The sequence below is a fragment of the Pleurodeles waltl genome, chromosome 4_2, assembly GCF_031143425.1.
Source record: "Pleurodeles waltl isolate 20211129_DDA chromosome 4_2, aPleWal1.hap1.20221129, whole genome shotgun sequence".
Classification (NCBI taxonomy): Eukaryota; Metazoa; Chordata; class Amphibia; order Caudata; family Salamandridae; genus Pleurodeles; species Pleurodeles waltl.
In genome coordinates, this window is record NC_090443.1 from 477826134 (window position 1) to 477843214 (window position 17081).

At 46.6% G+C, this 17081-nt stretch overlaps 1 protein-coding gene across 2 annotated transcripts in view; it reads left to right on the top strand.

Moving 5' to 3' along the window:
* Positions 1–17081, top strand: part of TYK2 (tyrosine kinase 2) — a 579821-nt gene that overhangs the window by 457926 nt on the left and 104814 nt on the right. For both annotated transcript variants that reach the window (XM_069231824.1, XM_069231825.1), the window contains exons 14-15: positions 1265–1392; positions 1904–2039. In XM_069231824.1, coding sequence (XP_069087925.1) covers positions 1265–1392; positions 1904–2039 — 264 coding nt within the window. The remainder of the gene's footprint in view (positions 1–1264; positions 1393–1903; positions 2040–17081) is intronic.

Below are 17081 nucleotides of genomic sequence, written 5' to 3' on the forward strand. Positions count from 1 at the left end.
AAAAAGGAGGTTGTGTCACGTGTGAAGGACAGGTTTTCATAAAAAGCAGCTTATTAAGAAACGGGCTTTTGCTAGGCTTAGATAGGAATTGTTACAGCTATGAAACTACAAAAGTACAGAGCTAGGTTGTATAAAAGCCGTTAAGTATGCACTGCTGGCGATCGGATTGTCCTTTGCAAGAGAAAATTAAAATATATAGCTTTTCATTGTACTGAAACAATGGTGAAAGTAAACTAGACCGTAAACACCAAATGCTATATGCGTTTACCTATCATTACCGGACTCCATATGTAGTTAATACAGATTTTTGTTGACCGTGAGAAAGAGAGTTTAAGTCTTTATTTTATCCTTAGACTATTTAAAGTGTAAATCGGCTGCACAACTAATGGGATACTAAAAATATCGTTTTTTTTTATTGTTCTAATTTGTAGGCATTTCTCTAGCACCAGAGTATCTAACCTCGATCCATAAGGGACTGATCCGTGTCACATTTTTAAGAAAACGATACCGTGGAAAAGAATCTTGTCAACATTCATTGCATGTAATTGTATCTTGGGCGAGTACCCCCAAAAACCTTGTGTCTGTCCCCTTAGGCTCACAGCCGCACACACCTGTGCAGAAATCATTTTACATTTATTCTTTAGAGAACATCTCCAGCTGTTGTCATTGGTCCCTTTTCTGTCATGTTTTGCTTCAAGGCATCTGTAACACGATGCACCCCCTACTTTGTTAAAACTTCATTTCCACAATTGCTTTTCAAGGAAAGAACCTCTGTGTGCACATGGAGCCGGTACAAAAAAATGAGTGGAAATTATGTAAACTTTGTACATTTTGCAGGTTGTTTAACATAGTAGCCTTAATCACTAACAGAGATTGAAATAGATGCAATCTTTAAAAGTTTTTTTTTAGGACTTTATTAGTTGCTCTTAATTTCAGTGGTTTATTTTGTAATTTTGGGAACAAGGAAGTGGTGAAGGTGATTGTTTGTGCTCAGATTCGTTTTCCAATTTTCACTTGAGGGTAATGTTGAATCTCTTGTTTCTCGTTAGTAATGTCATGTTATTTCATAACAATTAAGCAGTTCAAACTTTGGTAAATGGTGCTGATTCTTTGAACGAATTGGTGCGGGATACCAGCTATCCTGCAAATCTAAAGAACTACAGTGTCCGATGTACATTTAGACCTTCCTCCTTTGGCACTTGTTTCATAAAGTTCATACATTTTAACTTTTTTCTTAAAAAATAATTTTCTTTTTTTGTTTCAGATATAATGGTTGAAGAATACATCGAGCATGGTCCATTAGATGTCTTATTACGGAAGGAAAGGGGGCGAGTAACTCCTGGGTGGAAATTCACAGTTGCCAAACAGCTGGCCAGTGCTTTAAGTTACTTGGTACGTAGCCGTTTCTTTTTTTTTAGGGGGGGGGCTCCACTCTCCAGCTCCACCACCACCTATTTTATTCTTTATGATGCCTGGTATGGTGATCCAACCATACTATGTTCTTATCAAAGGTTGGGCATATCTACGGACTGGTGTTGGTTTGGGCAGGGGTCTTTGAAGATTCAGTTTTGAGAGGAGAGGAAATAGTTGTGTTATTGACTACTTTCTTCACATATAATTAAAAAGAATGAGAAAAATATAAACTCTGTGTCTTGAGCAGCCTTCAGTTTTTGTTGACGGGATTCAGCCAGAGCATTTGCATCACGCACTCAAGCCAAGATTTCCAGTACCATTATCTCCTTAATGATTAATTTTTAATGGCGAGAGAACCATCTCGAAGACCAAAGTCCAAACCGTTCCTTTCTTCTTGATTCGTTTTTTCTTGTGCAAGCTTCTTTACTGGTTGTGAAGCACGTATAATAAAATATAGATCATGTTATTTTTTTCTTCATTTTATTTGCAGGAAGACAAGAATTTGGTGCATGGAAACGTCTGTGCCAAAAACATCCTGTTAGCCAGGAAAGGACTGGAGGAGGGAGCCATGCCGTTCATCAAACTCAGTGATCCTGGTGTGAGCTTCACCGTCCTGTGCAGAGAAGGTGTGTTGGCCCTCAGTTGTTTATGCTTAGTATAATGATTTTTTATATAACCGTGTTAGCAGAATATTTAATCCATTTCAGCATTCTGTGCTGCAGAATCAGACAGCGACTGATCAAATGCATCCTTTTATCATATAGACACTTTAGTCTTAAATCGCAAATGCCTGCATTTTCACTGCCAAGACCTCGGTACTCTTGGTTGTGAAGTTAGTAAAGCTCGGTCTTTCATATACATCCTTTTTTCTGCATTAACATGTCTTCCTTTATTCGCCTTAGTAGTAATTAAAACAAAGAGTTATATCACTGAATTAAGCAATGCAGCTGAGCTGAAATTTAAGTCCCATGTGTCTGTGTTATTGCTCCTTCTCCTGCCTCACTCAATGCCATCCCATTCCATGATGGACTGTTGAACTTTATTTTAGTGGTAGCCAAGCTTATGACTACTGTTTGGATGCGGTGAGAAAGTGGGTTATTGGTTGAGGTGGTTGTGAGACTTCCCCATTAAATGTCACTCTTCTGCATCAGGTCCAGTTAGGTTGCTGTGATATCAACCTTGGCTCTGTCCTGGGTAGATGTGACACAGAGCAGTCGGCTTAACTCAACGGAAATAAGTGTAAAATATTTATCAGTACCAAAACAAATAGTAAAGCATAAATACCACCCAATGAAACCCCGACTCCGGTTTGTAAAAGATAGTGTACATTTTAATGAGCAAATAGACTCCAAAATGACAAAAATCAGATCAGAGGAACCGGGACATGATTTTTAGAAGTTTTACAGTTTTCTAATATCATAAAGTACAAAACGCCAGTTGGGGTCTATGTAGTCTTGCTAAACTGTGTGAAAGACAAAAGTTAAGGCCAGTCTGCATAGGTCGGATATAGATTTGTGGGTAGTCCTGCTGAATAGTTTACCCCCTGACTTAGTATTTTTTTCCTGGCAGAATTTTCTTATCAGTGGACAGCTGGTTGAATCAGATGGAGAAATTGAGACAGTGGGGTGCTGCAGCGCAAACTAGCAAGTTGAATCTGACCAGTGTTGAGGCAACAGTGGCTTAAGTTCGGTGACGATCCTGTGGTAGCCTCTGGTTCTTTTATCAAAAAGTTCAGAAAAAGTTTCTAAGTGTCCATCTTTGAAATCTTGATGGGGAGAGAGTACCTTTTGGACATATCTTGGTTAAGTAGGACGCAATCTCCCAAAAGCAACCAGCAGAGTCCAGGGCATATCCAATAGGAACTGGTCAGGTGGGCTCGTTGTTACAAACTTCTTGCGTTTCTTTGTTTCTGGGCCATATTAGGAGGCTAACCACCTAATCCTTGTAGACCACTATTCTGTCCTGGGTTTAAGTGGGAGCAGCTTCAGCCCTTTTCCCTACAGGTAAACAGCAGGCTTGGTCCTTTTTTTCACCTTCTGAAATTATCTTGTAGTGTGATCTCCATTCCTTCTAAGTGACTTTGTTACATTTTTCAGAGTGATTATTAAGCTTGCATAGTGCAATCTAACATTTGTACTGTGTTGAATATTTAAATGCTGTTTCCTTTTATTTTAAAGTTAATGGGATGTGTTAGAAATGGGGTCTTTGGTTGACAGTCAGGTTACCCCCTGTTCAAGCAAGGACCCTCACTCTAGTCAGGGTAAAAGAGAATCACCCTCAGCTAACCCCTGCTTACCCCCTTGGTAGCTTGGCAGAGCAGTAGGCTTAACTTCAGGGCGCTAGGTGTAAAATATTTGTACCAACACACACAGTAACTTCATGAAGACACTACAAAATGACACAACACCGGCTTAAAAAAATAGGAAATATTTATCTAAACAAAACAAGACCAAAACGACAAAAATCCGACATACACAAGTCAAGTTATGAATTTTTAAAGATTAAACTCAAAAATAGCGCTTAGAAACAAAAATGCTTCGATGAGATGTTAACATGGCGTCGTGGCGGAGTCTTTCCCAACAAGCCAACACCATTGGTGCTGGACACGGAGTCGTGTAGACCCCCAAGTACAGTACCTTTGGTGAAGAGTGAAAACAAGCCGAAGCGCGAAGTCGGGAATCACGGCGTCTGTGCGAAACGTTGAATCCGTGCACTTCGAGCGGCGTCGGTCACGACGTGGTGCGGCGACTTCCACGGAGTCGCGGACTTCAACGGGGCTGCTGCGGCGTCGGGCCTGCGTAGAGCATCGCGTTCCAGCGAAGGTCACGGCGTCAGGTGCAGGCGGCGTTACCGGATTTAGCAGCGGCGTCGGTCCGAAGTCGATTTCCTTGGATTCCACCAGCTTTCCTTTCAAGGGCCCAGGGACTGGATAGGGCACCACTTGTAGGGGAAGGAGTCTCTCCAGAGACTCCAGGTGCTGGCAGAGAGAAGTCTTTGCTGTCCCTGAGACTTCAAACAACAGGAGGCAAGCTCTAACTCAAGCCCTTGGAGATTTCTTCACAAGATGGAAGGCACACAAAGTCCAGTCTTTGCCCTCTTACTCTGGCAGAAGCAGCACTGCAGGAAAGCTCCACAAAGCACAGTCACAGGCAGGGCAGCTCTTCTTCCTCAGCTATCAGTTCTTCTCCAGGCAGAGGTTCCTCTTGGTTCCAGAAGTGTTTCTAAAGTCTGTAGATTTGGGTGCCCTTCTTATACCCATTTTAGTCTTTGAAGTCACCTTTCTTCAAAGGGGACTCACACCTACTTGTGAAATCCTGCCTTGCCCAGGCAAGGCCTCAGACACACACCAGGGGGTTGGAGCCGGCATTGTCAGAGGCAGGCACAGTCCTTTCAGATGAGTGACCACTCCACCCCTCCCTCCTAGCAGAGATGGCTAATCAGGAAATGCAGGTTACACCCCAGCTCCCTTTGTGTCACTGTCTGGTGTGAGGTGAAAAACAACCCAACTGTCAAACTGACCCAGACAGGGAATCCACAAACAAGGCAGAGTCACAGAATGGTTTAAGCAAGAAAATGCTCACTTTCTAAAAGTGGCATTTTCAAATGCACAATCTTAAAATCAACTTTACTAAAAGATGTATTTTTTAATTGTGAGTTCAGGGACCCCAAACTCCACATGTCCATCTACTCTCTAGGGGAATCTACACTTTAATCATATTTAAAGGTAGCCCCCATATTATCTTATGAGAGAGACAGGCCTTGCAACAGTGAAAAACGAAATTGGCAGTATTTCACTGTCCGGACATATAAACCACATTACTATATGTCCTACCTTATCCATACACTGCACCCTGCCCTTGTGGCTACCTAGGGCCTACCTTAGGGGTGCCTTACATGTAAGAAAAGGGAAGGTTTAGGTCTAGCAAGTGGGTACACTTGCCAAGTCGAATTTACAGTGCAAAAATACACACACACACTGCAGTGGCAGGTCTGAGACATGATTACAGAGCTACTTATGTGGGTGGCACAACCAGTGCTGCAGGCCCACTAGTAGCATTTGATTTACAGGCCCTGGCACCTCTAGTGCACCTTACTAGGGACTTACTAGTAAATGAAATAGGCCAATCATGGATAAACCAATTACATACAATTTACACGGAGAGCATATGCACTTTAGCACTGGTTAGCAGTGGGAAAGTGCTCAGAGTTCAAAAGCCAACAGCGACAGGTCAGAAAAAAATAGGAGGCAGGAGGCAAAAAGATTCGGGATGACCCTGCATAAGCAAAAGTCCAACAGGATGGTTTTGTGTTAATGGGACAGTGTTCAAATTATAGTTTTGCTATAAAGTTGTTGTAGTACCGAATAGGAATTTAAATCTTATAATTTACCAATTCCTGGGAGGAGCCAAGATTGCGACCGGGAAGGACGCTTAATTAAGCGCTCCGTCTCGGGCTCGCCACAGAATATCTGCGGGGCGCTGATGTTAGGTGACAGAGGAGGGATCCGCTCCGGGGGCCTCTCTCCCCTCGCTGGCGGCTCTGGAAGTGCTCGGGAGGCCGCGAGGAGAGGCCGCTAAAGAGCTGCTCTTCGCAGGGAGCTGCGGCCGCCATTTTCTTTGCCGCGAGGATCGGGACTCTGCCCTGGGGCATGGACAAAGAGGTGGGTGCGCGGTGACGGGAGCGGCCCACCTCGGGAGGGCTGTGAGCCCACATCCGGGCCCTGTACTGCCCTGGGCATTCCCCCCTCCCCCGCCTCTCATTCGCCGGACTCCCCCCCCCCCCCCTTGCCGGTTGCGAGGGGGGCCGGCGAGCAGCAGGGGCCCCAGGCGAGTGCCCCTTCCACACTTGCAGGCAAGGCAGAGAGACGCGCCCCCCCCCCTTCGCGGAAGGTCTCGTGGGGCCACAACAGGAGGCCAGAGGCGACGGCGACTCGGGAGCGGAGGGGGGATCCGCTCCCTGAACCCCCCACCTGCCGCTGACGGCTCCAGGATCTGCCGGGCAGCTGAGGACCCGGTCGCGGATGACGCGACCTCCCCAGGAGGCCGCTGCCGCCGTCTCCCCCTGAAGCGGGGATCTGAACCAAATCCGAAGAACCGGGCGGCGAGTTGGGTGCACGGCGGCTGGGGGGGCCGATACCGAGAGGACTGGGAGCCCTCGCCTGGTCCCTGGGCGGCCCCTGCCCCCCCTTCTCCTCATTGCGGATTCCCCCTCCCGCCCATAAGGGGTGGCGGAGGACGGTGGATGATTACCTACTAAGGACCCCTGGGAGTGCCTCCCAACCCCCATGCTCGACGGCGTGGTGCGCTTCCCTCCAGAGAAGACCCTGGGCCTGCAGGTAGATGTCGATGCCACTACAGACGGGGCACGTGTAGGGCCAGATTGGATCAGGCCAAGTCATATCTCATGTTAAATGGCGCCGACTTGCACCACAAGTGCGGAACTGTTCTAAAGAATTTGAGCGCGCCCGGAACTTACTAAGCGCGCACACACGGGAACAACACTCTTCCACCTCACATTGACAGAGGATCCAGGGCCTGGAGTTGGTTGCCGGCCGGAGGGCTAGCGTGGGCGTGTGGACCTTGCCCCCCCCCTTTGTTCCTGCCCCTCCTCTGCCCGCGCTGGTCGGGCGACCTGGTGACGGGAGATCCCTGACCTCCTGAGCAAGATCTCACTTTGAGGATCACCAGGAGGGCCGAAACCTCAAAAACCGAAACACACACCGGCTCCGCCCCGAGGAGACATATAGCCCCCCCTGCTTGAATAGCCCAGAGAACGTGGGTGAACGCGTGGTTGCAGGTAGAATCAGGAAACACCAGACAAGACAAAATGGCCGGAAGGCCCAAATCAGCGAAAAACCAGGATCGGAACACGCATGGCCAGGCACCTGGCGATCAACAACATATGCCCTCCCTGCAGTCGCTGGAGTCCACACTCCTGGCCCACTCCTCGCATTCGAGAAAGTACTACAGGCAATCATAGACACTAAAACCTCACTGGAGAGCAGGATAGACACGGTGTTGCAAGATCTGAACATCCTCAGAGTAGACCATCGCAAATTATCCGATAAAGTGAAGACAACGGAAGAGGCGCTAAGTGAACTGTCTCCCACAGTAGCGGATAACCAAAAACAAATTCTCCGCCTAGATACAGAAGTAAAGACACTGCTGAGAAGAGCAGAGGAGGCGGAGGGCAGGTCCCGCCGCAACAACATACGGTTTCTCGGATTTCCTGAAAAATCACTGGATCAAAACTCAGAGCTCCTGCTGGAACACTGGTTAATTAAAGAGGTCCTGAATGGAGTCCCATCAAAATTCTTCTCAGTGGAAAGAGCACACAGGATTCCCGGACGCGGACCGTGATGCGATACTGCAACAGTTTCGCAGCAAAGGCCCATTCAAGTACGAGGACTCGACTGTTCACGCTTATCCAGACTTCACTCAGGAAGTGCAAAGGCAACGCAATTCCTTCACCCAAATAAAACAACGCCTCCGTGAACATGATATAAAGTACGCATTATTATTTCCCGCCAAACTACGAGTATTAACAGATGAACGCACCCACGTGTTCACCTCACCGGAAGATGCCTGGACGTGGATGCATGCTAGGGGCATCGCCCACCCCCGCGAAGCAACCGGCACCGTCGAGAACTGGTCAACGACAAAGTCACGGAAACGATCCAAGAGGCGCCCCAGGGGTCAACCCACGGAGGAACAGGCTGCAGAAGAGATAACCAGGGCCCTAAAAGAAACTCCCCTGCTAACACAGAATTCCTTCGAGACTCTCAGGACCCACCCAGAGGAAGGCTCGGAGTCGGACTCGATTAGCTCGGACTCCACACTAACGGAGGCACTGAGGGGCCCGGAGTTCACCCTCAGGACCGCAGACACACTCTGAACGAACACCACCGACCCGTCCCCCCAGAGGGACCGACCGCCACAGCTGGAGAGTAGAACTGAACTTAGCGAGCCCCACTCGAAGCGGGTGGTTACATCATCCGAACTTACTTATCCTTCTATCTCTACTCCTGTAGATAACTCCTTTACACATACTGCGCGTAATTAGCGGCAGAGCGGGACGGGGGGGGTGGATGGCCGTGCCCTAACTCACCCGCAGACCGCGTCTGCAGAAGGATGCGAGCCCCTACAATGAGCCGCACCCGGATAGTATCATTGCTCCCCCGCAGATATCCACATGGATACACTTCAGCTCGCACCTAAACTGGGTGTGTAGCTTGTTGCAAGTTCACAGTTGGGGACGGGATCCAGTTGGGGAGGGAAAGAGGGTAACTACTAGTTCATGCTCTACAGGTCTGCTCACAACACAGGACATGCGGCCGGGGGTAGGGGGCCCGCCCGCTGGGGCGGCGGGGGTGGTGGGGACCGACTGGGCCGTCTCGGGGGGCAGAGTGCAAGACACACCTTTACAAAATGAACATGGCCCAACCTACAGCCTATAGCACACACACATATGACATCGTCACCTGGAATGTCAGGGGACTTGGGACCTCAAGCAAAAGGTCTAGGATGCATACACGACTCAAACGCCATGGCACACATATTGCAATCCTACAAGAAACCCACCTGCGGGACCCAGATCTGCAGGACCTACGCAGTAAATGGGAGGACAGATTGTGGGCACATCCTATTCAACCTTTGCGAGGGGGGTCCTCATATTGATAGCAGGGTATGTCCCCTTTATCCAAACATCACACAAGATAGACCAGGAAGGCAGGTATGTGGTAGTGGAGGGTAAGTTAGACGGCAAACAACTGTCAATTATAGGGGTATATGCCCCTAATAGCGCGCTGCCCGAGTTCCTGTGCACACTCACCCCAGCATTATTAATGAACCCCGAAACACCCGCCATATGGGGTGGAGACTTCAACTGCACGCCGGACCCAGCACTGGACAGGTCTAACTTCCCCACACACCCAACAGCTAATAGATTCCCCAGACGCCCATTGTCAACATGGGCCAGTAACATGGGCCTCCATGACATATGGCGCATTAAGCACCCACAACACAGGGAATATTCATTCTATTCAGTACCACATAAGGTACATACCAGGATAGACTAACTGTGGGGCACCCAGGAGATCTGCACAGTAACCAGTGGCATAGAATACCTAGCCAAGACACTATCAGATCACTCACCGCTTAAAATAACTCTGGACTGGGGTAAGAAGCGACAGGTGATCCCAACATGGAGGCTACAAGCGGAAGCTTTACACGACCCTGCATTCACAGACACACTGAGAACAGCGCTAAAACAGTGCTGGGAATTAAATACCGGCACCACAAACTTAAGAGCGGTGGAGTGGGACGCACACAAAGTGGTGATCCGCGGGCATTGTATCTCCACTACCTGGGGGGTGAGACGTACACTCCATGCAGAGGTCAGCAAGCTGGAGAAGAAACTAAGAGCACTAGAAAACACAGTAGCCCGCAATGAAACGCCATACACGTCACTAAAGGATGCGCGGCCGACGCCACATTACGCCTTCATGATCACAAATACCACTTGGCTAGACTACAATCGGAAGGCGACAGATCGGGTAGGCTACTCGCATGGCTCCTGCGGGAGGACCGGCGGTGCCCTCCAATCGGGGCAATAGGAGTAGGCGCAGGTGCAATGGCTACCACGCAGGTAAAAATAAATGACGCGTTTAGGGAATATTATACACAATTATACACCAAAAGCACATCATGCTCTCTCCAACAGCTCGGGTCCTTTCTAGCAGATTCTCCCCTGCCCCAATTAACGCACACCGATAGACACTAGAGGCCCCCATCACACTAGGAGAACTCAACAAGGCCCTCGAACAACTACCTAGGAATAAAGCCCCAGGGACAGATGGCCTGCCATCAGAATACTACTCTACTTTTGTGACACACCTTAACGCACATCTCCTAAAAGTAGTCGAAGAAGCAGGGATCAACGGGATCCTGCCCCCCACAGTGAGGGAGGCAATGATAGTGGTCCTCCCGAAGCAGGGGCGTGACCCCACTGACGTTAGGTCCTACAGACCTCTTTCTCTGCTAAACCTAGACTGCAAGATACTCAGTAAAATCCTGGCCAACAGGCTAGCTCCTTACATGCATATTCTGGTACACGAGGATCGGAATGGATTCATCCCGAAACGCAACACCTTCCTTAACATCCGGAGGCTGATAAGTGTAATAGGTGACACTCCCCTGACCGCATTCGAGGAAGCGGTGATATCACTTGATATAGAAAAAGCGTTTGATACATTAGAATGGGACTTTCTGTTTGCCACCATGCAGCTAATGGGTATCGCCCCAAAATTTACACACTGGGTACGCATTCTGTACACTGCCCCACAGGCCAGGGTGAGACGGGAGGAGTTATATCATAGAGCTTCTCGATCAGCAGGGGAACAAGGCAGGGATGCCCCCTACCCCCCCTCCTATTTGCCTCAGCGATGGAACCACTAGCCGCACGCGTCCGTGCAAAAAAAGAATGGGAGGTGGCAAGGAGCGGCACCCTCCACGCCATATCATTATACGCAGATGATGCCCTGATATACATACGTAGAGTGAAGGAGCTGCTACCCCCGGTGATGTCACTGCTGTCTGAGTTCGGAAGGATCTCTGGATTAATAGTTAACTGGGGGAAATCCTGTATATTCCCACTAGCCAGCTGGCCCCCAGCGAGGTAAGAGCACGCCCCGTCAGGCCACCTAAAATGGTGCTTCGATACATTTAAGTACCTAGAGGTCAACGTCTATCATAGTGCGGAAGACCTCAGGGATGGAAATCTGGGGAAAGCGGTGACCTCTGTAAAGAGCTCATTATGCTTCTGGAATAAATTACCACTCTCACCACTGGGTAAAGTCGCTATAGCAAACATGCTGATATTACCTAGACTGCTGTATTACTTCGCGGCCCTGCCAATTATTATCCCCAAAAGCTTTTTCAACACCTTGAACTCCGCCCTACTGCAACTGGTGTGGGGCAAGGGCAGAAGGCGGGTCGCACTCACTACGCTGCATCATCCGGTGGCTATGGGCGGGCTGGGCGCCCCAAACTTTGAGCTCTACTCCGCGGCCGCACAGCTGCAGTGGATCTTAAATTGGCTCCATAGACCCAGCTTAGCAGAAACTATCTGGCTGCAATCCCGACTTCAGGGAGTCCCCCTGCTCGTATGGCTGATGTATAAGCAAACCAAAAGCACACGCGTAAACCCACTGATGACAGCGGCACACGCATGCTGGAAGAAGTATATTCAAAAGGACGCCAAAAAACTTCCCTACTCACCGCTTCTCCCACTAGAACGGCTCCCCGGATGGGTGGAAGCCGGCTCACATTCGCCCACAATCTGGACAGATGCGGGCATAAATGCAGTGGGAGACTGCTTCGAGGAAGGAAAATTAATGTCCTTTGAAGCCATACAGGCTCTCACAGAGATCAGTCCGGGGCAATTCCTGGCATACCACGCAATATGTTATGCAATCAGGAAAACATGGGCATCCGGAGACCTGGAGCCAGTTACCTCAGTCACCCTGCACCATATGCTGAACTGGGACCCCCAGGGAAAAGCAGTCTCAAATTTATATAAACTTCTGAACAGACCCCCGGAATCCAACCTGCAGAAAGCTTGGGAGAGGTGGAACGCTGTATTGCCTACCCCGATCTCAGGGACAGAATGGCCAAAAGCTCTGAGTCACACATGTGAGGTCTCAAGAAACCCCAGATTCCGATATACACAGTTTAACTATCTACACCAGACATACCTGGCGCCAGCCAGGATTAAACGTATGTTCCCCGAGACGGACCCAGCCTGTCCCAGATGCAAAACACCAGCAGCACAGTTCTACCACATGGTTTGGAAGTGCCCGCGGATACGGGGGGAATGGGCTGGGGTGGTCACAGCTTTACCGGAAATGACGGGGCTCAACCTGGATGCGAATCCCAAGTCCTGCCTACTCGGTCTCAGGGCAAGGACGAAAAGAAATAAACATTTGCACAGGTTAGATCTAGTTTATGCAATGTACAAAAGACTGATAGCGATGAACTGGAAGGCTCCCAACACACCCGACTTGAAAGCCTGGCTTGCCCTCACGCTCGGCTGGGCCCATGCTGAACACCAGGTATTAATAAATTTAGCACGAAGGGGACTGCGACAAGCAGGCTGCGAAGCTTGGGGCGTTTTAGTCTCCAGACTAGAAGCCAAAAACGATGAAAGACCCCCCTGAACTAAAGACAGTCGCGCTCACCTAGAAGGCTGCGGGCCTAGACCTGGCAGTAATGCAGCATTATACCAGGGGAAGCATACATACCTGCCGTCAACGCCTCGTCCCCACTGACAGCACATCAAACCCCCCAACGCACACATGCCAAACAGCGTCAACAGGCCACCACGCCCAACCAATAGACACCAGCGCCATGACCCACTGCGCCACATCCTCCCCCCCTCCTTCCCCCCCCCCCCCTCGCCTCCTCTTCCCCCCCCTCCCCGCGTGGCAGTGGGGGCCCCCGCCACTGGCGGCAATAGAGCCTTTCCGCAATAGAACGCCCTAAACCTCTACGTCGACGAAATCCGGAAATATTGAGCAGACTGTGCAGACCTGGAAGTGCACGCAAGTTCTTAGTTGTTTGTTAACTTTAACATGGGAGAGCCTAGCGAGTTACTGTAATCAACAACATTTTGCTATTGATGACTTCTGTATGCAATGCAATGCATGGCTCTATTGAAAAATCAATAAAAACATGTTTAAAAAAAATAATTTACCAATTGCTCTCATATATTAAAAAAAAAAAAAACATTCAAATTGGCTGACATTAGAGGGAGCAATGGGTCGAACATTATTTACAACAGTTGTACATTCACCTTCTGTTGAATTCCAGCCTGAACTCACAATATAGATGATACTGTGAAATGGCATCATTACTCATGGCTGTTGGAGCCCATTCAACATATCTAAAGTAATTATGTAGTCCATTGTGGAGCGGTCAGAGGATACTGAGTGAGTTTGTTTTAATGGGACTACCTCATTTTCTATACCATCAAAGATTTACAGCTCTTAGGTCAAGAAGATTGGTTAATAATGATATTCCTCTTTTACTAACTTTTTTATTGGCAGTCTGTGCTTCTGTAATTTGCTATTACTGCTCATGTTCTGACAGCTCACTTTCATCAGTCGATTATTGGTGACGTTAGCGTTAACATCACCTGTTGTTAGAAGATTCAATATTACTTTGTAAAACCAGATAGCTTTTATTTGCTGCATGAAGGAGATTATTTAACTGTCATAATCACCACCTGGTTGCGTTTGTTTATGTATATCTTCTGTGCTGGCCGAACAATTACATAGTATCTATCCATGAAAAAATGTTTACATTTCGATGTCTCCTTGGAAGCCAGCAAGACTCCAGCTTCCTAAGGCAGTATTTTTCCTAAATCTTCAATACAGACTGAATTAAAGCATTTCATCGTAGAATTGTAGGTAACCAAGACCACAAATCCATTCTTCTCCCCAATCATTTTCTACTTTACTCCAATACTGCTGGGATACATTTTCTTTGGCTCTTCATTTTTTCCCTAGACAAATTGTGATGTAGCAGGCTGCATCAACAGTTGTTTTAGACAAGGTAGTTCTACCCATGGCCTACATAAACTGTTGATCTTGAGGATTCCCTGTTATCGATCTGCACCTTCAGTAGCAGATCTATCCCCACTTTACTTAGATGGTTGATGTTTTCTACAACTAGTTTCATTATTGCCTTAGAAACACATTCTACCCTGGCCATAAATAAATTGTACTGGTTTTCGTTAGCACTTAGATTTTAAGTAATTGCTCAAAATACTATTTAGCAAAGGAATTGATTGGAATGCGTCAAGCAATCATAGGTGCTTTAGAACTCTGACTCTGTTGCGGTTATTATCATCAAATAAGTTGATGAAATAAAAAAACATTGTATTAACAGACTTGAGTTATCCTTTTTAGTCTGTCTACCAGAATTGGACATCTTATATCAGTATCTCTAATGAGCAAATAGTAAAAATCAGAAGTTGCCTTCTGAGTAAAAGTACGTTCAAACAAAAGATGGCTTTCTCTTCTCCTGACATTAGTTTCATATGTTCCTCTCCATGTTGTGTATTTTCCAGAGCAGTTTGAATAATGGATGTTTTACTGGTATTTACAACAAGAGAACCTCTTTTATTCCAGGAGTTGTTATCCACTTAAACATGACCCTTCAAGGACGGTTTTTGTAATATGTTTTCTTTTCCTTGACACCTTCTTTTCTTTACTCATATTTTATTGTGTGTTTTTGCAGGTTTTTTTTTTTACTCTGTTGTGCAGTATTAAATATAGGATAGTAAGGTTTGTTGTTAACTTCAGTTTGAGAATAAATATCTCTGCTATAACATAATAAGGCCTATTATACCATGACTCATTATGAATATTACTGATCTAACTAACATTCTCCTCTTCTTTTGTACATTGTCTTCATCTTTGTAATACATATATGTATATTTTTTCACAATTATGCCCTGCGAGAGGAGTACCAAAACTGTGGTTTCAGTCTGTATCAAGAGTAAATGTTGGTCACTTACCTGTGCTCCTTAAACTCTTACTGCTTGTTGAGAATTAGTGTTAATATTGAACACGTGACCTGAGCTGTCCACTGTTTTGTTTTCAACAACTGTAAAATAGAACATATAATTTGATGTAAAATGTGGAGTATATGTGCCATATACTTTTGAGCTTGACAGTATTTCTATAGACTCACGGTAGAAGGTAGAGAGAAATAAGTCAGATAAATTAGCAAAAATGTTTTATTTCATTTTGAAGGATTACTATTTGAGTTGCATGACTCTTTCTTCACTTCTGCACACTTGTTATGAGCTTTATTACAGTTTGCTACCTTTAGGTAAGGGGAAGTCTTTGTGAATGATACCTTCTACATTAATTTCATGTATAATTCCAATATCTGGAGGCATCTTTACTAGTTGACATATTTATGTTGTAGAAGAGATATCAGAGTTAGAAATGTAACGTCATTAACCTCACTTGTGGATGGAGCCATTGGAGCCATCTTTCCAGTATTCACAACTAAAGTGAAATTTTTCAGTGCTCTCAATAAAATAATTTCAAAGGTTAGTTGATCTGTATATGTAGAATTGGCTTGTGTCTGTTCACTTTTTTTTTTTTTTTAATGAATGGACTGATTTGACCTTCAAATCATTTTGTGCCCTCTGCATGGATTTCACAGTTCTTGATTAGAGTACTTTTTTGTCATCAGCTGTTGTAGGTATAATGATACTCCCAGGGAGTAAAGGGTTACTTTTAGTCTTTTTTATCCTCCATCCTCGTTATTATGCTCTCTTCCCAGTATTGATGCTACACAATGTTTAACAGTGCTCAGGAATTTTTTCCAGTTCAGGAAGTCAATGATAAACACAAATAAGAGTCCATAACTAGGGAAAAAAAACATAATTGTCAAAAGAATATTTCAAAATGAACTGCTCTACTTACTGCTTCTGTTTAGTATATCAAAACTTTGTGCTGCTACCGCCTTCTTCATACAATCTTTCTTCAGTCTTTAATAATGTGGTTGATGCATACTCAGTTCTCTTTGAAATTGCTACAGAGTCATACATTACGAATTTGGACTGATTAAATACTGTCCACCTCTAAAAACCATTTAACAATCCACTTCAGTGACCCATTTGAGGTTGAATTATGAAGCGCTTAAAAGGTTTTAAAGGACATACTTGTAGGAATCACAGCCTCCTCCTCCTTCTCTGACTGTAGGAAATGCCACCTCCTCCTACACCACCGCCCATTGTCTCCTACAGTCCATGAAAATACCTGTAGGCTTCCTACTACTTGCAGAGTCAAGGCCGAGATCCAAGCTATGATCCAGGCCTGTAACCTGAACTGGGCCACCCTATGCAGTGAATAGCCACTGCTGCTACAGCATCCTCGGAAGCAAACTGCTCCCCCTCAGCCACACATGATAGGGCAAAATATTGCAGCAAGTCTGTTTTGTAGTAAGTTGGCTCTTGGGGTCTCTTTGTGATCATAGACTATGCGCTGAGGAAGGGGACAAGAACAGCCAGGCCTACCTTAGGGACGGGAGGAGGGTGCCATGAGCCCAGCCAATCCGAGCCTGAAACAGCAGAATGCTGCAGATGGTCACGGAAGGCTCAGAGATATGTCATATAAAAAAGCTGTCAATCCAATGCATCATGAAGATTCCCATTCCTATCATTATGACCAACCACAGATACAACAGCTCGCCCAAGGCATTTTGTTCAAAGGAAGAGAGGCAATATTCCATCTTTTATGGCATATCAGTCTAAGCTACCTTATCCAATAGAGACTTCTAGCCGCAGACTCCTTACATTAGAATTATCACCAGGCATCATACTCGATCCTGAAATTTTTCATGAGCCAGTATCCCTGCGTGCCGGTAGGTGGCATTGACCCATTCTGTGTGGTGGTGTTGGCGTGGTCCTCCCCAGAGGTGACATGCGCAGTGCCTATATAGGCGCCACCTCAGCACACTGGTGAAAGTTCTTTGCTTCCTGCACCAGTCAACGCAGATCCCAACAGAGCTACACCTTGGTCACTTTTAGACTAGACTTTTTTCAAAGTCTTCTTGTGAGAATCTTCTTCTGGTGTGGCAGGGATGCCCTCT